General features: G+C 51.7%; 12 protein-coding genes across 12 annotated transcripts; 7 read left to right on the top strand and 5 right to left on the bottom strand.

Annotated features, from left to right (window-relative positions):
* Positions 1 to 3176: 3176 nt before the first annotated feature.
* Positions 3177 to 5363, top strand: METBIDRAFT_76751 (uncharacterized protein; the record flags this gene model as incomplete). The annotated part of the gene is made up of 2 exons (XM_018858578.1): positions 3177 to 3880; positions 4418 to 5363. 2 exons carry the CDS (start codon positions 3177 to 3179, stop codon positions 5361 to 5363), a joined length of 1650 nt encoding a protein of 549 aa, XP_018714288.1.
* A 598-nt stretch (positions 5364 to 5961) lies between these two features.
* METBIDRAFT_76750 (mitochondrial 37S ribosomal protein PET123) lies at positions 5962 to 6879 on the top strand (the record flags this gene model as incomplete). The annotated part of the gene is made up of 1 exon (XM_018858577.1): positions 5962 to 6879. One exon carries the CDS (start codon positions 5962 to 5964, stop codon positions 6877 to 6879), a length of 918 nt encoding a protein of 305 aa, XP_018714287.1.
* Positions 6880 to 8829: 1950 nt separating this feature from the next.
* METBIDRAFT_10026 (uncharacterized protein) lies at positions 8830 to 10779 on the top strand (the record flags this gene model as incomplete). The annotated part of the gene is made up of 1 exon (XM_018853673.1): positions 8830 to 10779. One exon carries the CDS (start codon positions 8830 to 8832, stop codon positions 10777 to 10779), a length of 1950 nt encoding a protein of 649 aa, XP_018714286.1.
* Positions 10780 to 10839: 60 nt separating this feature from the next.
* NHX1 (bifunctional K:H/Na:H antiporter) lies at positions 10840 to 13287 on the bottom strand. The gene has a single exon (XM_018853961.1). The coding sequence runs from the start codon at positions 12971 to 12973 to the stop codon at positions 10901 to 10903; it is 2073 nt and encodes a 690-aa protein (XP_018714285.1). The 5' UTR covers positions 12974 to 13287; the 3' UTR covers positions 10840 to 10900.
* An 836-nt stretch (positions 13288 to 14123) lies between these two features.
* On the bottom strand, positions 14124 to 14456 carry METBIDRAFT_10024 (uncharacterized protein; the record flags this gene model as incomplete). The annotated part of the gene is made up of 1 exon (XM_018853672.1): positions 14124 to 14456. The coding sequence occupies one exon, from the start codon at positions 14454 to 14456 to the stop codon at positions 14124 to 14126; it is 333 nt and encodes a 110-aa protein (XP_018714284.1).
* Positions 14457 to 15382: 926 nt separating this feature from the next.
* On the top strand, positions 15383 to 16804 carry SLY41 (Sly41p; the record flags this gene model as incomplete). Its single annotated transcript, XM_018856726.1, is given in 3 exon segments — positions 15383 to 15597; positions 15609 to 15628; positions 15723 to 16804. 3 exon segments carry the CDS (start codon positions 15383 to 15385, stop codon positions 16802 to 16804), a joined length of 1317 nt encoding a protein of 438 aa, XP_018714283.1.
* Positions 16805 to 16892: 88 nt separating this feature from the next.
* Positions 16893 to 18042, bottom strand: YHM2 (Yhm2p). Its single transcript, XM_018853960.1, has one exon. The coding sequence runs from the start codon at positions 17894 to 17896 to the stop codon at positions 16982 to 16984; it is 915 nt and encodes a 304-aa protein (XP_018714282.1). The 5' UTR covers positions 17897 to 18042; the 3' UTR covers positions 16893 to 16981.
* On the top strand, positions 18043 to 18785 carry METBIDRAFT_113252 (uncharacterized protein). The gene has a single exon (XM_018853959.1). It carries the CDS (start codon positions 18189 to 18191, stop codon positions 18564 to 18566), a length of 378 nt encoding a protein of 125 aa, XP_018714281.1. The 5' UTR covers positions 18043 to 18188; the 3' UTR covers positions 18567 to 18785.
* An 891-nt stretch (positions 18786 to 19676) lies between these two features.
* Positions 19677 to 20927, top strand: FAD2 (Fad2p; the record flags this gene model as incomplete). The annotated part of the gene is made up of 1 exon (XM_018856824.1): positions 19677 to 20927. One exon carries the CDS (start codon positions 19677 to 19679, stop codon positions 20925 to 20927), a length of 1251 nt encoding a protein of 416 aa, XP_018714280.1.
* Positions 20928 to 21906: 979 nt separating this feature from the next.
* Positions 21907 to 22596, bottom strand: METBIDRAFT_36389 (protein-S-isoprenylcysteine carboxyl O-methyltransferase; the record flags this gene model as incomplete). The annotated part of the gene is made up of 1 exon (XM_018856733.1): positions 21907 to 22596. One exon carries the CDS (start codon positions 22594 to 22596, stop codon positions 21907 to 21909), a length of 690 nt encoding a protein of 229 aa, XP_018714279.1.
* A 199-nt stretch (positions 22597 to 22795) lies between these two features.
* METBIDRAFT_37590 (methyltransferase family protein) lies at positions 22796 to 23437 on the top strand (the record flags this gene model as incomplete). The annotated part of the gene is made up of 1 exon (XM_018856894.1): positions 22796 to 23437. The coding sequence occupies one exon, from the start codon at positions 22796 to 22798 to the stop codon at positions 23435 to 23437; it is 642 nt and encodes a 213-aa protein (XP_018714278.1).
* A 209-nt stretch (positions 23438 to 23646) lies between these two features.
* Positions 23647 to 24171, bottom strand: ARC18 (Arc18p; the record flags this gene model as incomplete). Its single annotated transcript, XM_018856462.1, has 1 exon — positions 23647 to 24171. The coding sequence occupies one exon, from the start codon at positions 24169 to 24171 to the stop codon at positions 23647 to 23649; it is 525 nt and encodes a 174-aa protein (XP_018714277.1).
* Positions 24172 to 27396: the final 3225 nt, after the last annotated feature.

The raw sequence follows: 27396 nt of genomic DNA, 5'->3' as shown, positions 1-27396 counted from the left end.
GCACAATCTACAGAATTAATCTGACTTTTTCCATCTCATCCATTCCCAAATGACAAAATCCGGAGAAGAAATCAGCGTTATTCCCAACATTACGAGCCATACGTTCCTACATTGCCGAACCCTAGTAGGGTAGGCGCTACAAAACGACAGTAGTGCCCAGTTGGATAAATTCTCAAAACGATGTCAAGTAAAGTTCTGACCTTTTCTATCTCACCCATTACCACATAAAATTCAATCGCCTCTGAAAATTCCGCAGAAAAGTAAGTATTGAGCCGTCTGACACACGTACCCACACCCTGGTACTCTCAATGGCATAGTAACAAGGGTATGCACTACCAAACGACAGTAGTATCCCGTGTCATCAACACGAGATACACTGAAATTGCAAATTTTTCCATCTCACTCATCACCAGGCTATAAACTAATCAAATTTTGAAAAATCAGCCGAGTAACAATTCTTTCGAGCCGTCCGGGCCTACACCCACGAACACTAGTAATGTATGCACCACCAACCGACAATACTATGAAATCAATCATTTCTCATCAACACGGTCACTAAAGTCCCGACTTTCTATCATATCCGCCATCCATAACGCAATTAATAAAGAACAGAGTCATTACAAATTTGAGCGGTTCCTCCATTCCAGCACTCTCAATGGCATAGTAACAAAGACACTACCAAAAGACAATAGCATGTAGTTAATTATATGTCATTAACACGATTCACACTGAAAGTCCGCATTCTCTCATCTCATCTACTGCCAGGCAAAAAACCTATTACCTTCTAAAAAATCAGCCGAATAATAAGCATTGAGCATTCTTCACCCTACTATTCATGGCATACTAACAAAGATACGCACCACTGACAATACTATGAGCTTAATTATCATTAGAAAGGTATTATTATTAATAAAGTTAATCTTTACTTTCAAATCGGTGATTGAGCCTTGCGCTGTTCCAATGATGTCAGTTATACGTATACATTTATGTAAATAAGCGGCATTTGATGATGTACGAGTTACATCCATAAATCTTTGATTAATGTTTTTTATCAACCCGAACCACACTCTATCCCAACTTTCCATCTCGTCCCTCCCGCAACCTACTATTCTTCACCCTACTATTCTTAATGGAATACTAACAAGGGTATGCACCACCAACAACACTATAAATATCATTATTTTTCATCAACCCGATCCACCCTGCATCCCGCCCTTCCATCTCCGCCACCACCCATTACACATCAATCACTCTAAAGAAACAGCCTAATCCCATCCCAGCCGGCCCTCCCGCACCCTAGTATTCATGGCATACTAACCAAGATATGCACCACCGGCAATACTATGAATATAATTATTTATCATCAGCACGATCTACAATAAAGTTCCGCCTTTTTTCTCTTCCACCACCAGGATAAATACCAATCACGTCTTATAAAATCAGTAGAATAATAAGCATTGAGCAGTCCGTGCCTACATTCCCACATCCTACTATGCTCGCACCCTACTATTCTCAATGGAATACTAACAAGGACACGCACCACCGACAACCCTATAAAAATTATTTCTTCTCATCAACCCGATCTCCACTACATTCCGGCTTTCCACCTCATCCACCATCCCATTAAATATCAATTGCTTTGAAAATCAGCCTGAACCATTCCAGCCGTCCCTCCTGCACCCTACTATTCATGGCATACTAACCAAGGTATGCGCCAACAAACGATAATACTTAGATTTAATTGTTATTGAAAAGTATTTAAGAAATGAGTCAGGTGTTCATACTATCATTAATAGAGTTACTCTTTATTTTTATATATCGGTGTTTGAACCTTGCGGCGTTCCAATAATTCACGCTAAATATTAGGCGTTCGATGATGCATGAAATAATTCAATGAATCTTTGATTACTATTCTTCATCAGCCCAATTCACCATATATCCTAAGCCCCATCTCGTCCTTTCCCCATCACAACCCAACTAAAAAACAGCCTTCACCCATTCCAGCCGTCCCTCCCGCACCCTACTATTCTTCACCTACTATTCTCAATGGAATACTAACAAGGGTATGCACCACCGACAACACTATAAATATAATTATTTTTCATCAGCCCGATCTATACTATATTCCGGCCTTCCATATCTTTCTTTACCCATCACAAAGTAACCAAAGAAACAGCCTTGTTTCACCCATTCGGGCTGTCCCTCCCGCACCCTATATCCCCCCATCCTAGTATTCTCGCACCCTAGTATTCTTCACCCTACTATTCATGGCATACTAACAAAGATATGCACCACCGACAATACTATGAACTTGATTATTATTAGAAAGTATTCAAAAACAAATCACGTACTTGTATTATTATCAATAAAGTTACTCTTTATTTTCAAATCGGTGATTGAGCCTTGCGCTGTTCCAATGATGTCAGTTGTACGTATATAGTTATATAAATAACCGGCAGCTTGATTCACAAATCAATTCAATAAATCTCGATTGCTATTTTCATCAGCCGGATCCACCCTTCATCCCGCCCTTCCACTCATCCACCGTCCCACTGCATATCAATCGCTTTAAAGAAACAGCCTTATTGTTCATTCCAGCCTTCCTCCCGCACCCTACTATTCTTCACCCCAGTATTCATGGCATACTAACCAAGATATGCACCAAGCAACAACACGATAGATATAAATACCCCTCACCAACAGTATATACCATACCCCACCCTTCCATCTCCGCCACCACCCACCACAGGCCAATTGCCCAAAAAAGAGCCTCGTCCCTCCAGCCGGTCCTCCTGCACCCAAGGCCGGGCGCGCCGTGCTCAGATCACATAAACTCGAACCCACCCCACCTCCAAACACAACCCAGGCGGATATCCGGCCACGCACAGCAGCCGCAAGACGCCGACTATCCCGTTTGTGCGGCCTGTCCCCAGCACCCCAAACACCCCAAACATCCCCCAAACACGCCCAAACAGTCCCACGATCCCCGCCCAAACAGTCCCACAATCACTGCCCAAACAACCCCACAAACACCCCCAAACAACGCACAATCACGCCCACAATCACCCCCCAAACATCCCCCAAACATCCCCCAAACCCCCAAACACCCCCCAAACATCCCCCAAACACCCCACAAACAACCACACAAACACCCGCGTGTTGCACCGCGCAGCCCCATGAGCGACCTCGACCTCAACGCCCTCTTCGTCCAGTGGCTCCAGGAGCGCCACGACGAGCTCACCACAAAAGGCACCAAAACCGCACACGCGTATCTCCGGGCGCTGGAGAAAATCCGCGTGTTCCCCGACCACATCACCACGCCGCGCCAGCTCCTCGGCATCCCGTTTGTGGGCGCCAAGCTCGGCCAGTTCTTGTGCCGGCGGCTCGCGCAGCACTGTGCCGACCACGCGCTCGCCGTGCCGGCGGCGTTTTTCAACCACACGGGCCACGCCGAGGGCGGCCGGCGGGCGCACGAGCTCGACGCCGCGCCGCCCGCAAAGCGCCGCAAAGCGCCGCCGCCGTACGTGCCCAGGCGGCGCAGCGGGCCGTGGGCGATTCTCGTGGCGCTCCACACGCGCGACCGTGCGCGGCGCGGGCTCCGCAAGGAGGCCGTGATTGCCGGCGCCGAGGCCCACTGTGACCAGTCGTTCACGGCCAACGCGGCGGCGCGCGACTTCCACTCGGCCTGGGCGGGCGTCAAGACCTTGGTGCGGCGGGGGCTCGTGCACGAGCACGGCCGCCCGAAGACGTACGTTCTCACGGCGGAGGGCGCCGCGTTGGCCGCGGTTCTCCTGCGGCAGGAGGGCGTGCACAGCCTGCCGGCGCGGGGGGCCGACATGTCGTTCGACAACGGCGTGCGCGTGACGCCCAGCTCGTCGGTGTGCGACACGCTGGTGGTGTTGCTGCGCGACGCGCCCTCGAGCCCGCTCGGGCGCCGCGGCGGCGAGGGGCTGGCGGGGGCCCATGGAAGTTTGGTGGAGGAGAATACCACCGTGGCCTTTGGAGGTTTGGTGGAGGGGACAACCACCCCAGCCTTTGGAGGTTTGGCGGAGGAGAATACCACCGTGGCCTTTGGAGGTTTGGTGGAGGGGACAACCACCCCAGCCTTTGGAGGTTTGATGGACGAGACAAGTGCCGGGACACACACAGCTTTTCTCAAGCAGAAGAAAGACACCCCAGTCTTTGCAGGTTTGGTGGACGAGACAGGTGCCGCGGCCCACGGAGGTTTGATGGAGGGAACAAGTGCCGGCGCCCACGGAGGTTTGATGGACGAGACAAGTGCCGGGACACACACAGCTTCTCTAAAGCAGAAGAAAAACACCGCCGCCTACGGAAGCCTGCCAGACGAGACAAGTGCCGCGCCCCCCAAACCACAGCCCCGCATCCTCACCCAGCCCGCCCGGGCAACACCCCCCAGGCCGCACGACGCGGCCCATAAAACATACGCCGGCATCTCCTACGACGTCTGGGCCCCCGCAGACTTCGACGTCGTGCTTCTCCTCGACAACCGCGAGATCCGCTCCAAGAGCGAGCGCGACTTCTTCCACAACAAACTCTCCGCTCGCGGCGTCGCCTGCGACGTGCGCGGCCTAGCCGTGGGCGACGTGCTCTGGGTGGCCCGCCACAAGCACACGCGCGCAGAAGCCGTGTTGAACTACGTGTGCGAGCGAAAGCGAATCGACGACTTGGCCTCGTCCATCCGTGACGGCCGCTTCGCCGAGCAGAAGGCGCGCTTGAAACGGTCTGGCATCAAAAACATCTACTACCTCGTCGAGGAGGCCGGGCTCATGGACGCCCTGCGTGTGGTGGACATGAAGGCCTCGCTCGACACCGCCATCGCCATGGTCATCACCGTGTCCCGCTTCTACATGCAGCGCTTCCGCAAGGTCGACGACACCGTCGAGTGGCTAGCGGCCATGTCCAAGGTCTTGCTGCTCCGCTACCTGGCCACCCGCCTCCTCGTGCTCAAGCCCCGGAACGTGCACACCCACGACGCGTACTTGCGCATGCTCCAGGACTTCCGCCCCAAGTTCGAGACCCGCTCCACGCCCTACGAGTGCGTGCACTTGCTCGCCAACTACCAGGACTCCTTGCTGAAGTCCAGCATGACGACCGTGAAAGAGATCTTCGTGAAGATGCTCATGCTGGTGCGCGGCGTCTCGTTCGAAAAGGCCCTCTTGATCCAGCGCCACTTCCACACCCCGCGCGCACTCATAGAGTTCTACTTGGAAAACGACGCTTTGACCGAGGACGAGAAAGGCGCCTTGATCTGGGACAGGTTCAAGGATGAGGTGGGGCCCCGCAAATTCTCCAAGCCGGCGCTGGTGGCCATGTACGAGGCGTGGGGCAAGGCCACATGCTAGGGTCTGCAGTGCCGGTCTACGAGGGAAACGTTGCAAGTCGTGCTGGTGACTGTCAGCCGAAATCACGCCCCGGTGTCGTTTGTCAAAAGGACGTTCCTGTCAAATGAGCTCCCCACGTCTTTTGTCCGAAATGAGTGTCCTGAATATTTTTGTCGAAATGAGATATCTAGTCGTTTTGTCCAAAATGAGCCCCCCAAGTCTGCTGCCCAAAATATGGTCCCTGTGTCTTTTCGCCGAAATAAGTTCCCTGAGTATTATTCCATAATGCGCCCCCGAGTATTTTGCCCAAAATGAGTTCCTATTTCTCCCGAAATGAGCCCCCGAATCTTTTACCCAAAATCCGGGTCTGTTCCCAAAATGAGCCCCCAAGTATTCTGCCAAAAATAAGTTCCTGGTGTATCTGTTTTCCAAAATGACTCCCCGAGTCGTTTGCCCGAAAGTGCTTACAAGGGCCCTTCATGTCGTTCCGCGCTCCCCAGATTGGGGTCCGTTTCGCGAGGTCAAACCAAAAAAAAAAAAGAATCGTGTCGCACTCATACAACTACCATCAAAATTTTCAGGTGGAGAGCTTCTTCGGCATTTCGAGTCACGCCACAAAATGAGAGTTTCCACGGTCAGCCTCGGAAAGAGGACTCTCAAGCACGGGGGCAAGTCCGGTATCTTGCCAGACGTGCGTCCCATCTTCAGACACAACCCAATCAGGCCAAAAACCGCACATGAAATCGAGGAGGAGTCTCGCATTGAGCAGGGCTTTGCAGAGGGCGTCCCGCTCCCTAAAAAGAAAGGATTCAAGTTCAGCCGAATGCCCGTGGAAAAGCCGGTCTTGACGGTCAAGGAGAGAATCGAACGGATCGACAAAGTGCATGTGCTGGCGGTTCCTGACGGAAAGCAGACGAAGGAGCAGTTGTGGGCCAAACAGAGAGAACAGCTCAGAAAGCAATACTTGAAGGAGGCTTATGAAACAGAGAGTAAGCGCATCGAGAAGCTCGAGGCCATGCAGACCAAGAAGCGCGAGCTCGATGCCCAGGAAAAGGAAAGCAAACAACACAAAGAGTCCGAGACAGCCCAGTACACGTTGCCCACCATCGACTCGTATTTGAGCGGCCCCATCATGAGACCCAGAACTCCCGAGGAGCAGGCCATCGTGGACGAAAAGCGTATGTTGAACAGAAAATTGTCCGAGTTGGAGGTGATGAACGCCAAGGCCACAGATTTGTTGGAGTTGTACCATGCCGCAGCCAACTACATCACCACCGAGGAGGAGTTGGAGCTTGCCATCAAGGACGCCTTCGAGCTCGAGGTGGGTCGTTTCGAGAGCTCAGCCAGATTGATCGAGGACAAGGTTTCCGGCTATGCCAACCCTTATGTCAATTCCAAAAACAAGGAGCAGTATATCAAGGACGTTGCTTTTGGTCAAATCAACGGACAGCCGGGACTCGACATGGTGAAAGACACCTTGAGCGGGGAGGCCGAACTCATCAGGCGCGAGGCCCAGAGAAAGCTCAACCACAACTAGTCGTGTAAATAGAGAAATGAAGAATGTTTAAGAAAATGGGACAAGACACAATCGGGGACGGATGCGCATTTGGGTTTACGACTTGTGGGATTCGGGACCTGTTGGGCCATGTACTTAGGCAACTGTGAGGTGAGTCCTCTTGCATTATAAGATGGCCAGACAGTGTGTTGTGCCTAAGAGAGAAACCGAGGAAAGGCGTTTGACTGGACATTGAAGTTCAACATGAATCATAAAGCAGTATAGTTTTGGCCTGCCTGGTTGGACTTCAATATACGATGTCACCGTCATTCATGATCAGGTCTGCATCGCCATTGAGATGAGTGTATTGAACTCGATCTCACCAAATTGCTTTTCCGAGTCATATGAGAAGAATAAGTAAGTAGCAGAATGTCGCCATTTTGTTATCAACCGGACGCAGTCTCCATCACTGTGATTCTAGGAATGCCGAAGAGAGCGTCCCGGGACAGACATTCTCAAACAAGATCCATAGATATACATCATTCTCTTCCTTTCTTTTAATTTTTGGCGATTCTTTGGATGTACCGCCGACAAATCGAAAATTGTATTTCATATATATTTGGATTAAAGCAGCCTTCTGACCGTTCTCAAAGCAGGACATATGTTAATGAAAAGAAGTTGCCCGAGGGCAGAAAAAGGGTTTCCGAGAAATGGCCACTTTGCCCATGTATCAATTTTTTACAAGGCTAGAATGTCCAGCCAGCAAAGCATAAAGAATTGAGCAATGAGCGTTCACGCTTGGGATTCTAGTGGATAATCACCACAGTGATAGTAGGATTCTACTTGAATCGTGTGGACCCGTTCTCAATCAACCCTGTCTATTGCGTCCAATACATACGGCAAACTTCGGGAGAGATGCCAAGCATCTGTATATCGGTGTTAAGAGAATGCATTTCATAGCTGATTTAAAAAATCTCTTGGATACTGGAGAATGAAAGCGAGAGCACTGACTCGGATGACGGGAAGCACCGAGACTCACATGGAAGAGGCTACTGTTGTATCTATCCATATCTTTCAGGGTTGCTGAGAAAATTACAGTTCAATTAATAAGGAGTCGACATATTTACAGTCATAGTGTCATAAAAGCTTTATAGCTGTAGCGTAATTCAAATGCCTACAAGCAATACAGCTGTTCACCGAGGAAGTATAGTCTAGAAAGGGTCTTTTTATTAATTCAATTGCACTTCAGACTTGGCGAGTAAATGGCGCCTTGACATTCCTGCCTCAATATATCCGAAGCATGTTTGAAATTAGGTGCCTCAAGTACTGCTGTTATCTCATAACTAGGCACATACTGTCTATACTATTCTGGTAGCTGACTTTTGCCCTTGGCCATTTAAAGATCGACGAGTTTCCAAGATTCTGAAGTCAAAGGCAAAAGACGAAAGGAACTAAAGATAAGATTCGGCTGGAAAACAGCTACAGAACAACCCAGCCCACCAGAGTACAGCCAGCATGGCTATATCGAGGGCAAGAGCAGCTCGTAAAAAAAAAGAAATATTGAGCCGTACCCACGATAAGCATTTACTGGAACCAACCTACTTCACAAAGGTCAAGCAGCAAATGCTACACAGCACGGCTCGGAGAAACGATGGCACAGCCATCAAACGCCATGCAGCACCAAAACAGCTTCACCAATTGAATGAAACAGCGCCCTGGAAACCAAAAGCAATCTAGACAGCCACACGAATTAAAGTGACACGATGTCTCCGGAGAAGCAGACCCATCAAAATGAATCCGTGAAGAAAACACTGTTCTGTCCACAGACCTCCGCAAGCCATAGAGTCCGCATAGTCAATCCTGCCCCAAGCGAGCGCGCTCCATCCACGGCTCACGTGACCCGGGCCCATTCGCTTCGCATCGAAACTCTCCAAAGAGCCTCCAGGAACATCAAAGCCCCTGCAAAACACGCACATAAACCCCTCCACAAAGATGAACGGGCAGCCGCAGCAGCGCACCATGCTGTACGAGGCGTGTTTCCGCGCCACGTCCAGCCGCCGTGCACGCTACGTCAACAAGACGTGTTTCTTGGTGGCCGTGTTGGCTTCCATCTTCTTGCGGATTCCATACGGGCGCTTCTGGTGGAACCTACTTGATTCCGTGTACCGTGTCCCGATGCTTTTTACAGCGCTCTGGCTCGTCCAGCAGGCCCGCGGCCGGGCCCTGGAAGTCGAGTATTCGAGCGCCAAATCGTTGGCGCAGCACGTCGCCGTGAACACGGTCATGAGCGGCCGCTTCTACCCGCTTCTAGCCGCGTTTGCGGCGTCCAGCGGCTTGTTTTTCGCCGTGTTCTTGCCCCAGACCCGACTTCTCACCAACTACTATGTGTTGGCCAAGGAGTTCCGCGTCAAGCCGGCGGTGAACGACGCGTGGGTGTACTTCTGGTTCCACGGCGCGTTCTGTGCCGTGGTGTACTCGCTCCAGCACGTGGCGTTCCAGCGCCACCGGCTCCCGCTAGCCTACGGCGTGTCCCACGTGACGCCCGAGAAGGCGCTCTTTGCCAAAAAGGCGTTTATCCTTGGGAACGCCGTGTTTTTCACCGCGTTCTGCTCGCTTGCGGCGCCGGTGCTGTATTTCTTTGCCCGCCCGCTCCTCTACCGGGCCGGCTGGCCCATTTTCATGGCCTGTTCGCTCGACACCGCCATGCCGCCGTTCCACATCGGGCTTGCCACGCTTGCCAACGCCACATACGCGTCGTTGGTGTTGTTCTTGGCCTGGGAGTTTGCCTGCCACGTGCACGACACGTACCTGACTATCGGCTGTCTCGACGGAAAAACGGCCATTGGCGCCAAAAGCCCCGACCCGGTAGCCACCTTGCTTTCTGGGTTGCGCGACGTGCGCCCGGAGCACGCGTTGGTGCGGGCCACAGCCTTCCAGGAACTCGCCTACGTCGCCTCGGCCAACGACGCGTACTGCGTGGCCACACGAAACGCCATTTTCAACGGGCCCAGCCATCGCCACGTGGCGTGGCCCGCCATCCTCGACGAGTGTTCGTTGGTGATCCGCAACACGTCTTCGCGCATCAACTTCCGCAGCGCCAGCGACATGGACGCGCTCCGAAACGCCGAGTATTTGGCCCGGGACGACGCGGCCATCAGCCTGTCGCCCAAGGACCAGGCGCTTTTCGGCAACTCCCACGACTCGACTTCCAACGACACCACCCAGTTTGCTGTGAGCGCCACGTCCAGCCCGCTCAAGGCGAGCGTGGCCTTCGAGCCGGCCAAGCAGACCGGCTGGACCGCGGCATTGCTGAAGTACCGCTTGGGCGAGGCGTTTGTGTCCGCCGTGTGGGCCCCCCTCAACCGCCACGTTCGGGCCATGTACGGCCCCACGACCGCACGCCAGAAGGCGCAATTCGAGGCCCGCACCACCGCGTGGAAGACCCGCGCAAAGCAGCTCCGTGGTGAGTTCTTGGCGTCCACTGTGGGCGTGCTTTTCCGGACCACGGCCAAGCGGGACGCCGAGTCCCGCGTGCTCAACCCGGCGCTATACGGGAACGCGGTGCTTGCATTGTCCGGTCTCTTGATGCACGCCGTGGAGGAGGACCGCAGCAGCACCGTGTCGAGCGGCCATATCAGCACCGTGTTCAACTTGCTCGAGCGGCCCATCCGGTCGTGTGCCAACTACACAGACGTGTTGCCTGCGTCGGTGTTCCGTTCTCCCTCCGAGAAGCTTCACCTGACCGCCGCCAACGCGCACGTCGTGGCAGTCTTGCGCGACTTGACCATGGGCGGGTTCTTCCAGCTCTGCGTCAAGTACAACTACAAACTCAACGATTTGCAGTTGTCGTCGCGCGCGTTCAAGCTCGCCAAATGGGTCATCGACGCATCCGTCGCTCAGCAGCAGGAGCAGGAGAAGACGCAGATGGCAATGTACCTTTGAGGTGCGCCACGGACAACGGCTCGGAGAGGGGCCAGTGGCGGCTCGCGGTCTGGCATTGACCATGGAAGTATGTATTTTTAGTTTATCGCCCGAATGAACACCCAGCATCAGAACGCACTGTCTATTTGCCCAACCTGGCTTCCTCGTCGTACTTATCCGAGGCCTCTTGGTGGGGCAACGTGTCGAGCAACACCGGCTTCAACACCTCTTCATCGAACTTCGTGAACCACCGGGCGTGCTCCTCTGCGCTCAAAAACGCACCCAACGCGCCGTTCGACTGCGTTGCCAAGCGACCTGGGTCGCCTTCGGTGTAACCGAGGGGCTCAGTAATAAAATCATCCATATCGCTCGTGATGAGCTCGTCGTCGTCGTTGTGGTTGTAGCTCAACTCCGTGCGCGAGTTGGTGCACGAAGCCAGCGATCTGGCTGTGGCGGTTTGCGAGTTTGCTGGACCCTCGGTGTCGTAAACACTCGACTTATTTGGGTTTCTGGAGAGTGACGGAATGTCCGGGCTGAATCTGCGGCTACCCATCAAGTTCAAGTTGCTCGACGAGTTGCCTACGGCCAATTTTGGCGCCACAATATCAAACTCATCATCAGAGTCGTCGCCCTCCTCGACAACGCCAGTTTTGATACCCAAGATCTCGAGCATTGACGCTGTGGTGCCGCCGAAGAAAATCACGGTAAGCACTACAACAACAAGAACTGTAGCCAAGAGCGTGGACTTGGCCTCGCCCTGGAGGCCCAACGCCAATGCAACACCCACTGCACCTCGCAATCCGGCCCAGAAAATCATCATTTGGTACGAGTGACTGATTTCCTCGGGCTGTGGGGGCGAGGAGATGCCACCATTCATGACATTTCGGCGACTGGCACTCTCGTGCTTGGCGCGGAACAAAAAGTTGAGGAACTTTGACAAGGGGAACACGGCACACCATCTTGCAATGCATATCAGAATGAAGGTGACGATGATGAGCAATGGCTTGAAGACCAACTCGACCTCGGTGAAGAGCGACAAACCCAAGTAAATGAAGATGAAGTTCTCCGAAAGTTGAGCCAAGAACTGGAAGATGTACTTGGTGGCGATCTGCGTCCTACGGGACATGTTGAAGTATGCGTAGTGTTTCAAAGTGATACCGCAGAAAAGCAAGGACACAATGCCGGACATGTGAGCACCGTTGGAGAAAAAGTAAGACTGGTAAGCAAACAAAAGCACCAAGCACGTCTCAATCTGTGGGTAGCGCCGCACGTGGGAGTGTTTCAAGATCAAGGCAACCAAAATGCCCACGGCCATTCCAATGATGGTGGACACGGTGAATGTCATCAAGAATAGACCGATACCCTCGAACATCGACGAGAAGTGCAAAGGCTTTCCGTGGAACTGCTGACACGTCTCGAACATGACGATCGAGATGGCGTCGTTCAAAAGCGATTCCCCGAAAATGATCGTGTACAACTTGGGGTCGACCTTGTACGCGTTGAAAATGGAAAGGATGGTCACGGGATCCGTTGCTGAGAGCGTGGCGCCCACGGCCAACGCGTCCACCCACTCAAGTTTGACACCGTCAAAGCCCAAGGCAGTCCACGCGTACAAGATGGTGCCGAGCACCAACAGCGAGATGAATGTACCGGGGATGGCGAAGGTAAGGATCAGGCCGAGATTGCCAAAGAAGTTCGCCTGGTGGAGCTCATACCCGGAGTTTAGAATGATCGGCGGAAGCAAAATGTTGAAGAAATAGCCGGACTTGAACTTGACCGCGTCCTGGATGTAGTGGCCAGGGGCTACCCGGATTACCAAACCCACGATCATGCCGTAGAAGATCAGGAGCACGGTCTCATGAATGGCCTTGATTCGCCGCTGCTGGAGGTAGTATGAGGACCACAACGCGGAGCAGAGCAAGAAAAGAAGGATGAAAAGCGCCCACGACGAGAACATCTCTTCGGTGACGGGATCGGCCTCCTGCTCGGGTTCGGAGAGCGGGGGTTCAGCGAAGTCGTCATCGTCGTCAGTGACACCAGCACGGCGCATGAGGTACCTGGTGCCTCGCGAGACCAACTGCCGCGAGACATACGACGTGATTGCGTCCATATTGCGGGGATTGTTGAGTTTTTGGGTCCTGAATGAGTTTTTGGGTCCTGAATGAGTTTTTGGGTCCTGAGTGGTGATGCGGCACAACGTGCTGGGCCAGCTCATGTGAGCTGTGAAGGCCGCGATAGTAGTATCGGTCTTTTGTGTGCAGGCCGCGGTGTTTTGAAAGGCGAGACTGGGTGCTGGGCGCCCGGCGAGGGCCTTTGGAGGGATTATGGGGCAGGGACGGTATCTGGTAAAGTTGTCACTTTTGGTAAACAAAGTTTGGTGAAGCTCTTTCCTTTTGAAGTAGTGATATTCGGCTAAGTTGCCACTTTTAGCAAGTCGGGGGTTCCGTTAAATTAGTTACCTTGGAGTGATGTTTGGAATTTATCACTCCATCTTCGCGGGGCGAGAATTGTCGGGCCCAAGCCTGACCGGAGCTGCGAATATTTAGTCGCTTGCTTCTTTGGTTGTCCGTGCGCCTCTTACCTGCGAACACGAGGCGCTATTGATAACACCCTTAGAATTGTCCCTTTTCCACTAAAAGACAAATAAAAAAAAGTTTGATTTGCAGGGAGCCAGGGCTAGATGACAAATGCCGATATCTGGTAAGATGTGATCGTTTTCCGCAGTGATATTCTGGATCCCTGTTTGAGAATACGCACCGAGGCAGTGGCTTTTTGGGTCATCAATCTCGTGCTAAATACGCCAAGACAAGCAAAAGTCGGATTATTAAGGACGTTCAATTCGCCTAGACCAAATTCATCTTTGTGTCTGGGACCTTTCGACAGACTCCGTAAGGGAGACTCGGATGGAGGATTTGCATGCTTGCGGAGACTTGCAGCCATTTTCTACATGGCGCGGACCCAAGAAATGAGCCTAGGAAATGAGCACTAAAGCGGCGCGGCCCTGAAGAAAAATGCAGCGCTGTAAAAAAAAGCGGCCGAAAAATATGAGTGGCTCCGAAAAGCGGCCGAATAATATAGGCGGCTGATAAATGCAGCCGAATAACACACGTGTCTGTTAAAAGCGGCCGAATAATAAGAGTGGCTTTGAGGAAAACGGCGCTACAAGTTGAAGAGCCCCCGCACCAAAAAGCATCAAACGCCACGCTCCAGAACAGAAGCAAAAGCTGTGCTTCAGAACGCATCAAAAACCGTACCCCAAAAGAACATTCAAAGCGGCGCTTCAAAATATAATCGGAGACCGTGCTCCAAAGCGGAATCAGAAGCCACGCTCCAAATCAGCGTATTGGATGGTGCAAACAAGTCCCCTACAAGCTCGTCCCCAAGTTCCATTCTGGGCCACTCACAGACGCAAAACGCTGAATCGAAGGAAAAGACCACGACACAATGTTGCCCCTGTTTCCGCCGGCGCGTAGCCACCTTGTCGACAGAGGTAATTCAGAGAGACCCGGGGATCTGGTGACGACTGCATCCAAAGAAATACCGTTAGTCGCTCCCCAGGCCCGCGCGAACTTGCCCGATCTCGAGTCGGTGCTTAAGTCCTGCAGACACGTGTGCTCGCACTGCCAGGCCAGGGGAACCAAGTGGACCCGCACCAGAGAAGGCCGCACCAGAAACAGAGCCACGTGCCCACTAGTCATGACACACTAAATTCACTGGCTAGCTGGGAATGACAAAATTCCCCTGGACTCCCGCCTCTGCAATGCCTATTGAATCGGCACGCTCACGACTTTGGTGACAAACATTCCCTAAGAGCACGCCTCGCTCCGATGCAGGACCGCTGTTGCATGCGGCTGGCGGGACACAAGCCCATTTTCCAGTATGAACATGGAAATCGCCGCGGCGCTTCTGCTCTTTGGCTGGATCACTAGAAAGTCCCATTTCAGGCGGATTGTCCAACTTCCAGCACGGCAGTCACACCTGCAGGAACAGCCTGTTATATTGTTGGCACCCCGCTCGGGCTTGACGCTTCCATTCACCAAGACCGCAGACGATGTCCGCGGCCCTGCATGCAGCCCGCGCACATTCTTGCGTGCACTCATCGCGACGAGTTTCTTTTTTGCTATGTGAGCGTTTTGCTTGTTCCTAATTTAGCACTGCAAGCGCCTTTTCCACCAGCACATACCAAAATCCTCCGGGTTCCCTGGACACAAAAAACTACGCCAAATCACCGTGTTTGTTTTTCCTTTCTGCATCTTAAGTTTTCTGCTCACCGCCCGACTGAAAACGAGAAGCTTTCTCGCGGCGCGACTCCCTGGACTAATATCGGCGGCTCATATTTTCCTGCGCTTGCCGCTTCACTCTAACCTTGACCTCGCTTTACCCGCCGACCTCACTCCCTGATCGAAGAATAGAGTATTGCTGATTGGCTGACCTTTGTTTCTCCACAAACCCCGGTCACTCCTCTAGCATCACCAGCCGCCAGTCCTAAGCGTGAGCTTGACCCCTTCTTCACCTAATCTTCGTCCCGAATTCGCTTTCTCCAAACCGGCGTGTTAAAGTTCTGTTATTCCTGCCTTTTGCTCTGCCCTCACTGCTGGACCCAAATAGCCGCCCTTTCCGCCTTATGTTGAGCGTCAATCCAAGCGTGGAGGACATCCACAAATACGTGTCTCGGCAGCAGCGAACGTCGCAAATCAACCCGAACCACTCCTCCACCAACATCTTTCAAATCAATCACCCGCGAGCTCTGCGAGCGCCCCACGCGGGCCACTTTGTGCCCATCACGCCGCCGCTGTCAAACTCGCCGACCCCGATCACGGATAAGCGGGACTACTTCTCGTTTGGCCCAGCGTCCCACGCGGGCTCCACCGTCAGCCTTGACGCATACCCGATCCCGGAGGATTCTGCGGCCGCCTTCTACCCGAAAGGCCCCGTGTCCTCGCCAGACCCGGCTGCTCACGCAGCCTCGTGGTACCGCAAATGGGCCCCTGACATCAACTGGGAGGTTGTGGTCTTGTGCGGCTTCTGGTACGCGTTCTCCATCGTGTCGTCCAACTCGACAAAGGCCATCTTGTCCCGCTTCCTGTACCCCGTCACGCTCACACAATTTCAGTTTGTGCTCAACGCGTTGCTCTGCGCCGTGCTTTTTGCCTGGTTGGCGGCAGCCCCCAAATTCGCCCGCTTGTTCCCGCTAGGCTCCGTGCCTCGGTTGGACGAACTTGACCACTCGCTCATCAAGTTCCTCACGCCAACAGCATCCATCATTTCCACCACCTTGCCCATGGGAATTTTCCAGTTTGTGGGCCACATCACCAGCCACAAGGCCACCTCGGTCATCCCCGTGTCCCTAGTCCACACCGTCAAGGCGTTATCGCCCATCACAACAATCTTGATTTATAAGGTCGTTTACAAGGTTAAGTTCAAAAACGTGACGTATGTAACTTTGATTCCGTTGATGCTGGGCATCATGCTCACGTGTTACAAGCCCAGAACGGCGTTGGTCTCAGTGGACGATGGTTACCTAGGGGGCTTGATGTACGCATTCGTTTCCATGTTCATTTTCGTTTCGCAGAACATCTTCGCCAAAAAGAGATTGACCTACACCGCCCCGGAGGAGCCCAAGTCAGAATCCCTCCCGGTGTTCGAGAAAGGCGAAGAGAAGAAGTTGGACAAGTTGACGATTTTGTTGTTCTGTTCGCTCACTGGTTTCTTGTTCACAATGCCCGTGTACCTCATTTCCGAACTCCAGAATGAGGTGTTCTCATTGACGCAAGTGTCGTCCAGCTTGATGTGCCTAGTGGTGTTGAACGGGTTTTCTCACTTCATGCAATCGCTCTTGGCGTTCCTGCTTCTCGGAACCATTTCCACCGTAAACTATTCCATCGCCAACATCATGAAGAGGATCATGGTTATCATTTTTGCCTTCATCTGGGAAGCCAGCTTCAGTTTCACCGGCACACAGAGCTACGGAATTGTTCTCACTGCTTTTGGTCTCTACGCCTACGACAAATGGGGGATCGAGCGGAAAAAAACGCGTCCTGTTTAGGATAGTGTGAAGCAAGGCTGTTGTCGGCAAACGATGTCGGGTCAGGCAGCGTGCTCTGACACGTTGCGAACACAAAGGGTTTCGGTGGTGGCATGAGTTGGCATTCAGCCATTTTTTTCATTCAGGAATATACACTCTCGTATTGATAAGCTAGGTTTGGATAGAGTAGTCCATGCACTAATGTCCGCCATCCGTCTTCAACAACTTCTTGAAAATGTCTCCGAAGGCCACCATGAACACAGTCTGCCAGACACCCAACCCCACCCTGGGGGCCACGCCTCGGTACAAGCCCTTGACACCGTTGTTGGAGTAGATGTACTTGGCAGCAGAGAACACCCCAAGGTTCTTGGGTCTGTTTGGGTCGGCGGTCTTGGACTGCATCTCGACGCGGATCACCTCGATCGGCTGGTTCCACGCAGACAAACCACCACCAACACACGACGCGGCGATCTTCTCCACGGCATTCAAGCGGTCGTCCTTCCCCTTGCCGGTGAGGTTCTTGATGCCGTCCTCGGCCAAACGGGAAAGCCCGAACCGCGAGCCCCAGTTGGTCATTTGGCGGATGGCCACGGCATTGACTCCTTTGTTGATGCCGCGGATGCCCTCCTTGCGGTAAATCTCCTTGAACACCTGGAACGACGTCAGCTGGGGCGCGCCCGCCACCGCAGCCTGCTTGGCCCGGGTGATTTCCACGGTTTTCATGCACGTGCAGAAGCCCATGGTAAGGTACGCCTGGGCCACTCCTCCAGTGACACCGCCACCCATTCCGGCAAGGAAGCTGCTGAAGCCCAAGCTGCGGTACTGGTACTCGGCCTCGGCGGACACAAACAACAACACGGCACCTTTAGTGGACGCCTCGATCCAGGCCCATGGAATCAAGCCTTGGTAGAACCCAAGAACGCCGCCACGTGACCACACGAGTTTGCCGGCCTGCACCAAGGACAAGGACCTATTGGCCGCCATGGTGGTTTTGACCACCTCGAGCGGCTGGCCCAACGTGGTCACCTCGGCCAAGTTCAATCCGGCACCCAAGAGGATGTTGGCGAAATTGATGGGCTTTTTCTCGATTGTTTGCGCGGCGTCGGCTGCCATTTTTCGTGTATGCGGGTTTTGACAGAGGGTGTTTGACCAGGAGAATTGGGCTTTGCGATGGGCCGAAAATCCAGACTAGTTGCGGACAGCGTCGGTTGCAGCCGATGCTTCTCGTTCGTCGTGCTGGACCGTCGTTATCGGCCGGTCTGCAGATAAGGTGAAAAAAGATTGAAACTCCGGGGCGGGTCTGGCTCGGAGGCTGGCCGGTTCCGGCGGATGGCGCGTGCCGCCGGCAATTCCGAGTCTTGACTGCAGCGACCAATTTGCGTCACGCTTTCATTTTGATGTATAAATGTGGGTTCCGATTGCGCTGGGCGGATGTCTCTTTATTGTTCCAGGTTGCCCTGCGTTTCTCATCTCCGATAGCGGCTTCCGCTTCGCCGTACGCAAGGAGTCACACCCGTGCCTCCGCCCGTGGTCACGTGCTGCGTGGCCCTCGGCGATTCCTGCCAGGGCACTTCCCGGGATTCCACGGCAAATCCCAAGAGGCCATTGCGGCAGGATGGAGCGGCCGTCTTCAGGGCTCGCGCTGGGGCCGTGTATTTTTTGCTTTGGTGGCTGGTTTTTTTGTCTGGGTGGGTGGTGTATTTTTTATCTGGGCGGGCGGTGTGTTTTTTGCTTAGTTGGCTGGTTTTCTTGTCTGGTTGATTGGGTTTTCTTGTCTGGTTGATTGGGTTTTCTGTCTGGGGTTGGTTGGTTTTTGCATGGGTGACTTTTAGTTGGATCCAACCTTCTATGTCAAGGGGGACGTCTTTCTCTCCGCCGTCTACGTGATGGTATGTTCATGTTTGGGAACAATGGACATGCCCCGGTCAAAAACAGCGCATTTGACTTGTTTAACTTTGGGGAAATTAGGGAAAGCTGTCTGCTGCGTCGAGCAAGCTTATTGTGCAAGCAGGCCGCGTATAGCGAACTTATTGGCAAACAGGCCGCGTATAGCGAACTTGTTGTGCGAACAAGCCCCGTATAGCCAACTCTACATGCAGGCCGGCTGCGTGTAGCGAACTCGCTATTGTGCAAGCTGGCCCGCGTGCCCGTGCTCCTGATGGAATGGCACGATCAAGCAAACCTGACTTTTGGCAAGAAAGGATGGTGGCTCAGCCCAGAATCATGCCAATTGACGCACTGCAATACCACCCGGTGCACTACCGCGCTTACTGGCTGGATCTCCAGAGAAATTCCGGAACATAGAGATGTCAATATTGACGCGGCATTTGAGTGCTTGCCATAGCAGCCGGCTCCAGAAAGATGCGTGCATTTTAGCCAGCCAGGGTACCCAATGAGCACGTGGCTCCCAAAACATCACCAAGCTCGCCACCGAATTGAGATCAAATTTATCACCCCACAATTCACACAACACGTTATCCACCAGTCAGCGCACGCCCAATTCGGAGCCACGCGCGACGGGCGCCATCGCGCGGGCCCAACTTTCTGAGCTGCGGCGGCGGGTCACGTGACGCGCCTCCCCCTCGGATCTTCATGCCCTCGCCCGTTCTTTTCGGCCACGCCCCATACTGGCAATCCCACTTGCCCTCTGGTCTCTGCCAGAAGCATGTGGCGGCTCACTTTTCGTGTATGCGCACGCGCCTCGCATATTGCTTTTGCCAGGCCACCGGAGACCTCAGTTCCCAGGGCCCTCCTGCACGCGGCGCGGCGCGGCTTTTATTTCTTTTTCCCTCCATTGGGTGCCCTATAACTTGGAGCCACTTCGCACCTGCCCCAAAAGCTCCAGGCCAGAAAACCCCATCCGCGTTTTTCTCCAGCTTATCCACTATAGGCCATGCCCGAGATCGCTACTCTCAGCTCCACCGCCACGGGGGCCTCTGCCACCGCCACGTCCGTGAAAAAAACCGGCAACGTCCTGACGCTTTCTCGCGATTTGACCGCCATTGACACGTATGGAAACGAGTTCCAGGCTCCTGACTACACCATCAAGGATATCTTGTCGGTGATCCCGGCGCACTGCTACGAGCGCAGAACGCTCGAGTCGTTGTACTACGTTGCTCGTGACATTTTCTGGATGGTTGTGTTTGGTTTTGTGGCCAACAACTACATCCACTTGTTGCCCCAGCCGGCCCTCAGGTTTGCCGCCTGGTCGGCCTACTGCATTGTTCAGGGGCTCTTGGGTACGGGTCTTTGGGTCTTGGCCCACGAGTGTGGCCACCAGGCCTTTTCCGACAGCCGGCTTGTCAACGACACCGTGGGCTGGGTGTTGCACTCGTATTGGCTCGTTCCTTATTTCTCGTGGAAGTTCTCCCACGGCAAGCACCACAAGGCTACGGGGCACATGACACGTGACATGGTGTTTGTGCCCAAGACGCGCGAGGAGTTCATTGAAAAGCGCCACGGCTTGTCCATCGAGGAGATCACCAGCGACTCGCCGCTCGTGTCTTTGTGGTCGTTGATTTTGCAGCAAGGTTTCGGCTGGATCATGTATCTTTTCACCAACGTCACGGGCCAGAAGGTCGCGGCCACCGGCTGGGCCATGAACCACTTCAACCCGGCATCTGCAATTTTCGAGAAGAACCAGTACTGGTACATTGTGTTGTCGGACATTGGTATTTTGACCCAGCTCTTTGTGTTGTACACGTGGTACAAGAACTACGGCGCGTTCAACGTGCTTGTGAACTGGGTGCTCCCCTACATTGGCGTCAACCACTGGTTGGTGTTCATCACGTTCTTGCAGCATTCGGACCCTGAGATGGCGCACTACGAGGCCGACCAGTGGAACTTCGCCAGGGGCGCGGCCGCTACCATCGACAGGGAGTTTGGCTTCATTGGCCATCACATTTTCCACGACATCATCGAGACCCACGTGTTGCACCACTACTGCTCGAGAATCCCATTCTACAACGCCCGCGAGGCCAGCAAGGAAATCAAGAAGGTCATGGGCAAGCACTACCGCTACTCGGACGAGAACATGTGGAAGGCATTGTGGAAGTCTGCGCGCTGGTGCCAGTTTGTCGAGGGCGACAATGGCGTGTTGATGTACCGTAACGTCAACGGCTTTGGTGTGCCCCCCAAGAAATAGAAGGAGACGAGGAGCCGACAGAAGGAGATCTAAATATAGAAGAATAGAGATATACGTGTACGGAATTGACGCGGAGATGTATTTCTGAGTATGCATATGATACACGCTCAACGAACACGCAGGTTCATGTATTTGGCCCGGGAATTTGCGTCTGACCCGGGAATATAGATGGAAGCCGGGGTTGGGGATGGAATTTATATACCCAAGTCACAAGCATTACGATGTTTCAGAGCTATTATGGAATAAAGACGTGCGTTAATCACCCCAAAGATTTATATGATTCGGGATTGTGTATATGATTCAGGATTGTGTACATGGTTCAGATGGGTTTCTCGTCTGGAAGTATGAGTGTGACTCGAGCATAGACGTGCGCCAAAAGTATGTATTTTGTTGGAAGCGTGATTATGATCCAAAGATTATAGTTTATCATGATCAAGATCAGTAACAGCAAAATTATGACTATGATCCAAGCAAGTTTCTACATCAGAATGATGGACATGATTTAAGCATGAATCTAGATCAGAACTATGAACATGATTCAAGAATAAAAGTATCTCATGATAATGATTATCATCCGAGAAATATACGTCAGACTTATATACCCGAAGCATCAACGTAGATCAGGATCATGAACATGCCCCAAGCATCAATGTACATCAGGATTATAAATATTATCCAAGCATTGATGTATATCGGAATCATGATATGATCCTAGCATGAATGTATATAAGGTTTGTGCTTATGATCCGACTAATGTCATCATAATTATGATATGACCCAGCCATCATGTACATCAAATTGTGAACATGACCCCGCATGAATATGCCCCACAAACATGATACGAACCACAAATCCTGGCCCGGGAATCATATGATTCTAAATCAGCTTTACGATTCAGAACCATTACCTGACATACGGATACGTCCCACAGAGATCCGCCAGTCACATCCACATAAGATCTCCTATATTCCCCTGCCACCTATTTGATGAACGGGATCCCCACCGGTGTGCATGCCCTATATTGTACATACTGCTCGCCAAAAAAGTCCACCAAAAACTTCTCCTCGTACTCAATGCGTATCCGGAAGAACAGCTGGAGCTTGATAGCACCCAAAAGAGCCACCACCCAGTTCTGGAGAATGAGCTGCGTGCCCACAAACCACCAGAAATACGCAAAGTAGCTGGGGTGCCGAGAATACTTGTATATGCCTCGCGTGACTAGTGTGTGTTTGGATGCGTGTTCCTGCTGGATGTGGTGGTTGAAAGAGACGCCTGCTGTATACATGGCAAGCGACCGACCGATCTGGCCTAGAGCCGTAAGCACCAAACCAGCATACAAGTACCAGTCGCTGTGAGCAACAAACCGCAGTTTGAGCATGCTTTCCGCCACAGCTGCCACAAACACATGGTGGAGCTGGCGGTCGCCCAATATGAAGGAGTCGTCGTCAACCTCCTCGGTGTTGTAGATGGCAGTGATGAAAAACTCGAGCAAATGAAACACGCACTGGCTCATGGTAAAGAAGCCCACGCGTGCCCATGCGGAATTCCATGACGTCAGAAGTGCAAGCGTGACGATGCACACCGCAAGAACGGCGCCGAGAGCCGATGCCTTGACTGCAACCACGTGCAAACGGACCTTTTCAGGGTTATAAGAAGAAAAAGCTGCCATTGCTGGCCACCAGTATTTGGCACACCGGCCGGCCCGTGCGCTTAAGTATGAGCGGCCCGCAGACCCAGTGTCCAGGCGAGCGCCGCACGCAGGTTTCGAGACGCTCGGCCGCGATTGTGCGCGCCGCATTAGGAAGCTTCATCTCACGAACAGAGGCATGGCGTCAGAGCGTGGTGGCCGCATTGAGTAGACTCCTCTCATGAGCGCCGTATCCATGCAAGTGGCCTTGCTTGTGACCGTGGGCCTAGCCTCGCTATACAGTATTGTTTGGGGCGGCAACTCGCGGCTAGCCAAATACACGCTTGCGTGGGCATGTTTCCATCTGGCCGAGTACGGCTGTACCAAAAGGTACCTGCCTCGCACAGTGACGCCGCATCTGTTTTTGATATGGGGTGCCCGTGGGGCTGTGCCTTTAGCAGCAGTGCATTTGGCCAGCATATGCGAGTACTTGCTCACGCGGAAGTACGGGCGGCACCACGGCCTGCCGGCCTGCGGGGTGCTTTTGGCTGCAGCAGGCATCTTTGTTCGTGGGAAAGCCATACATGACTGCGGCAACTCGTTTTCCCATTACATTGAAACTGAGACGCCGCAGAGGCTCGTCACCTCCGGGATATACGCGTGGTGCCGGCACCCGAGTTACGCCGGGTTCTTGCTATACGTGGTGGGCATGCAGACCATTTTGGGGAACGTGCTCGTGCATGCGCTCAGCTTGGTTGTGCTTGTCCGCTTCTTTGGCCGCAGAATCCAGATCGAGGAGCATTTTCTTGTGGCCCGTTTCTACGGGGCCCGCTACGAGGAGTACCGTGCTCGTGTTTGTGCATTGGTGCCCTACGTGTATTGAGCTTGGGGAGAGGGCTTGGGTTCTATGTGAGAGTACACCTCTGCAAGCTGCTGTTTGTAAAATGAGCTTCTACATGTGCCTGTTCACAAAGTGTCTTCTAGAGGCTCCTGTTCACGAAGCGCCCTCTTCGAACACTGTTCTTTGAGCGCCCTCTTCGAACACTATTCTTTGAGCGCGCCTCTTCGACCTCCTTTTAGAAAAGTGCTCCCCTACAAACTCCTGTTCATGAAGCGCTTTCTGGTGAACGCCAACCAGAACTTGCTGGGCACAGCATCGCTGTCGGCGTAGATTCTCTTCAACAAGCGGTCCGCCAACTCCTGGCGGAACTGCTGCAAATAGCTTCTCAAGAGCTCGGCGTCGTTTTTCGTGGCAGGCGCCTGGTACACCTCGTTCATGGGAAAGCCGATATCACCAGGCAAGGCAAACGAGTCGAGAGCCAAGTTATTTAGTGCCCGCACCGCTTCTTTGTACGAGACTCTCGCGTTCAATTTGGACAAGCAGTCGCTCACAAAGAGGATGCCGTAGATGAGCAAGCGGTCCGCGGGGCCCTTGATGTCGAAATTCTTGAAAAACGAGTTTGCCCGGAACAAGTCGAGCGTTTCCTCGATGATATCGTACTCGCTCGAAGGCGGGTACAGGGGGCCCCGATACTGCGTGTGGATGGGCAACAAAACGATGTTTCCCACGACTCTCTCGGACGCCTCGCCAAGAAAAGTGGAGTGGTATGCTGGCATGGTGTGCGTCGGCTGTTTTTATGTGTTGTGTCGGCGATGTGGTCCTGGGTTCTAAGGGGTTGGGCGTGTTTAGAGTAGCTTTATGGACCTCCAGCAACTGGCGAGCGAGGGCGGAGCCCGGTGCTGTGTGCAGGACGCACAGTTCATTTATTAGTTTTTCGGCGAAGGAAGGGCCCGATAGTTGTGTGAAAGATGAGACGCATTGGGACAGATGGTTTGGTGCTTGTGGGGCCTTGTAGTTTGTCCTTTGGTTCTCGGGCATCTGTGCTGGTAAAGACCAAACCATGTGGTCACGTGACCGGCGTGGCCAAGCTCCAGTGCAGCTGTGTGCTTGGGGTTGAAAGCAAGTACAGACGCAGGCGGCGGTCTCGTAAAGTATGCTTTGTCTCTTACAGAAGGGGTAGTCATGCACGCTTGTACATATAGGATGGTGGAAAAGGTGGGCCTTTGGGCGTGCTCTTCAAACGTGTCTGTGAGCAGGGAAATCAGACAATGTGTGTTTCCCGAACTCTAGCAAGCAGATGGAAGGAGGGCAAAACTTTGTTTATTTCATTCATTAAAGCGACCTGGCCCGGCCAGATTTTATTTCACTTTTCGTTCATCGTGTATATCTATTGCTATTAAGGTTCTGCGCTCACTGAAAACTAATAAAGTGAAGGTGCAGGCAGCATTTTAAGCATTCAAATCAGTTTCCATCAAGCACCAATATGACATCCAAGGACGGGTTAGCCCATGGTAGTTACAAACAAGTCGAAGTCGAAGTTCACTGGTTTTCCCAAGCTGGTAACAGCTGTGGTCACGTGACGAAAAATCTGTTAACGAAAACCTCCGGAATGGCCAGGTAGCCTGCTTTAAAGCGAAATTTGGTTAGCGTGACTAGCTTTGTCGAAATTGATGTCATTTTAGGCTATGTATCTTTCCGAAATTAATTTCGAGAAGTGTATTGTTGTAGTCCCAGAGTCTGTGTTTTGGAGTAAATGTGCTCGAAAATGCGAATAATTAACTATTTGCAAATGTGTATCAATTCATGAATTAGTCAAAAGTCTTAATGCTAAGGGAATTAAATGTTCAATATACATATTCACACGAGATGAGCCAAAAGACATCCAAAGGCAGAACCTACTGAACATCAAGAAAATAGTGCCGCTGGTGAAAACACATGTTGGAAAGCATACTGGAAACAGAAAAAAAACCTTTCGCAATTCAGTGTCACCCTCCAAAAGCAAGAACAATATGAAGCCGGCAGGTCCACGACAAAATATTCATCAAATCAGCGTATCATGTTTTTAAAAAATTAAACTTTCTTGCAATGTTGACTGCCCAAGGCTAATGATCGACGAAACGCACCAAAATGAACTGACCATATCAGGTGCAACAGGGTTAGTATATCCCTCATTCGTCAAACATACTTCTACAGTGCTGAGTGATCGGTGACGCCTCCTAACACGATTATTATTATGGCAGTGCAAATTTCTAATTCTTCCCGCTGGCTTCTTTTGCAGAAACCAAACATCGGTCTTTTTCTGGTGGTTTGGCGAGCGGTTCTGTAGGCAAGGAACCAATCGTTAAGACTTTGCAGTGAAACAAAAAATAATCTTTAATGCTCTTGATCTCTTGACGAGGATCATCATATTAGTACAGTAAGCTACTACGACAAGGCTGGAAAACGATGTGGGCTTCGGACCAGGAAAGAAGTCCCCATATTGTACATGAACCTATGAGAGACAAGTTCAGATCTATTGAAATAATCACAATTAGCGGAATCCAAGCACCGAGAGCTGAGCAATTCATACTCAGTTCAACAAAGCCTGCTTGGGCATACAGAATCGGCAGTCTATTGCAATAAGTGCAATATGTGGATCCCATTGTTGCGAGGCTTTTTCACCAAGCAGACACACAACAACACAAAACTTTCAAAAAACATGCTCTGAATAAAAGCGGCTCTATTCGGAAAGTTGTAAAAGATATATGCTATGCTAGAAACTTTTTCGAGCGACAGATCAATTCAAAGCAAGTACACAAATCGAGGAAGCACATCCTGCGGCATACCAAGACCCTTGTTTAAATTTACGAAAGGTGATACGAGGCCAGCTGACCAATTGATTAGAATGTTTATAGGAGAAGACCAAGATACAATATTCCGCGACTCAGCAAGGTCTTTCTTCATTGGATTGGTCAGGTACAGAATCGATAAAAATAGCCTTGAAGAAGATTTTGATACCGGAGCAAGATTCTTCGAAAGCAATTTGGACTATAGTATTGGCGGAATAATATGATAATGGCTGGACCGAAGATGCTTATGGAAATAGTAAATAAATATTGCGAATGAAACTAAAAATCCTACAAGGGTATTGGAAGAATTGTTGACATTAAAACGTATGATGTTTGCTAGATAACGAAGATAAGATAGCTTGCGGATCTGAAATAAAAAAATAAGATTAATACAGATATTAAGTCTTTTTTATCAGCACATCAGAGACTTAGAAGTATGAGTTCCCGTTTGTCATAACAGAGGCAAACCTAAGAGAGGGATGGAAGTCGAGGAGATTTCCGTGTTTCTATGAAAATTTTGAAGTAAAGTTATGCCATTATTGGAAAAGGTCAGAACTTGGAAGTAATTCGTAGCAAATAACCAGAAAAGGTTGTCGCAAAAAATGAACTTTAAAGTACCACCTGAACAGAGGTATCAACCAAAGCACCTCGAAATTTGACCTGATGCTGAAAATTAATGCAGACCCGCACTCTTATGCAATTCCACAAGAATATAAGGAAATATTCAAGATTACTTCGTGTTAAATGACACCATGGAACTTGTCCGCTAGTACAGCTCTGCACCATGAAGATAGAATAGCAGCCAAACCAATATGCCTTCAAAGAGAAAGGGAAATTTAAGACAGCAGAGGTGATTCAACACAGCCGAGCGCAAATCGTCAAGAGCTGTCAATATCCAAATATACACAGGAGCAAAACATGCATATTGAACGGAGCATAGATATGTAAGAGTCCAGCTTTCAAATTCCGTATCTGTCCATTGATGCAAGTTATATACAGGTAAGGTAAACAGTAGTGTTATGGCATCATTTAATTTCTGTTAGGAACATTCTTTACATCCGCACAACTGGGATATCAAAGAAACAAGCCTGATTGAAGACACAGATGCCGCAAGACAAGCAGCCCATCAAAGACGCAACGGACAGTGTATTTGAAACTGATGTAATAAAGCCC

Source organism: Metschnikowia bicuspidata (assembly GCF_001664035.1).
Source record: "Metschnikowia bicuspidata var. bicuspidata NRRL YB-4993 chromosome Unknown METBIscaffold_1, whole genome shotgun sequence".
NCBI lineage: Eukaryota > Fungi > Ascomycota > Pichiomycetes > Serinales > Metschnikowiaceae > Metschnikowia > Metschnikowia bicuspidata.
Note: the sequence above shows the minus strand (reverse complement) of the source record. Positions and strands in the feature narration are given on the sequence as shown.